General features: G+C 44.5%; 1 protein-coding gene across 10 annotated transcripts in view; it reads left to right on the forward strand.

Annotated features, from left to right (window-relative positions):
- Positions 1-1,010, forward strand: part of frmd4a (FERM domain containing 4A) — a 113,226-nt gene that overhangs the window by 106,981 nt on the left and 5,235 nt on the right. For 8 of the 10 annotated variants that reach the window (XM_017305248.1, XM_017305249.1, XM_017305247.1 and 5 more), the window contains exon 23: positions 271-373. In XM_017305248.1, the coding sequence (XP_017160737.1) occupies positions 271-373 (103 nt within the window). Of the gene's footprint in view, positions 1-270; positions 374-783; positions 856-1,010 lie in introns of all 10 variants that reach the window. The other 2 variants (XM_008411288.2, XM_017305245.1) reach the window with 1 other exon arrangement.

Raw genomic sequence — 1,010 nt, forward strand, 5'->3', positions numbered from 1 at the left:
ATTTGACAAGCAAAAGGGAAAAAGATTTTTTACTCGAGCTGATCTAAGTTAGCGCAGATGCCCGAAATGCAGGGAAATTACCCTGTAAGACAAACAAAAAATCGGGAATTTTTTCCTCCGACCAACTCCGGAGGCAAAATGCATTTGTCACACTGAAACCACATCCCTCAGCCCCACATGTGAAGCATAGCTGGAATTCCTTTTGTCCCTCACCCCCCTTTTGTCACCTTTACTCGTGTTGCTTGACTTAACTGTCGGCTCTCCCTTCAGCTGCTTCCCCTCACAGCCAGAGGAGCCTGACGCCATCCAGTGAGCACCCAGCCACGCCCACACCGCCCTGTAGCCCACAGCACATCATCAACTGGAAAAGCGGGTAAGAAACACTGGCACAGTCTCAGRAGGGCACCAGAAAGATTTAGCTTCTGTGTCTTCATCTTTGCCCAAACCCGACCCAAAACACGCTCACAAGCTTTGGTTCTGTTTCTGKTTTTTTGTCAGCKGTTGTTGTTTTCACATCACGCTCTATGTAATTTTGGTTTTGTTTACAACGCTTTTCTAACTCCAGCCAATTTAATATGTCTTTTTTGGCATCTTCTTTGCTACGTTTCTTTTCCTTTTTTTCTCAATCTTTTTCATTTCTCAATCATATCCCCCTCACTCTGCTGGGCTTCTCCTTTTGGACGTCCATCCCATCACTTAATATTTGTCATCTCTCTCTTGTTTGTCTTTCTGTCTTTACTAACCCCCCTTTTCCTTATGTGTGTGTCCTCTCTCCTGGTTTAGAGGCACAGCAGACAGCTCTCCTACTGAGGACGTCTGTCAGTCTCCCCCTCAGCCCAGCTCTGATGCATAGAGGTACCGTGTAGCATTGGTAGTAAAACATAGCAATAGCAAAAGAGGATTTTGGTAGTACCAAATTTTCAAGAAATCAGGCAGATAGTGGTTTAGATCAGATATCAGAGATGCACCACTGTACATTTTGTAGCCAAGCTATAAATCAATTTTTTACA

This window comes from Poecilia reticulata, linkage group LG6 (genome assembly GCF_000633615.1).
Source record: "Poecilia reticulata strain Guanapo linkage group LG6, Guppy_female_1.0+MT, whole genome shotgun sequence".
NCBI classification, from domain to species: Eukaryota; Metazoa; Chordata; class Actinopteri; order Cyprinodontiformes; family Poeciliidae; genus Poecilia; species Poecilia reticulata.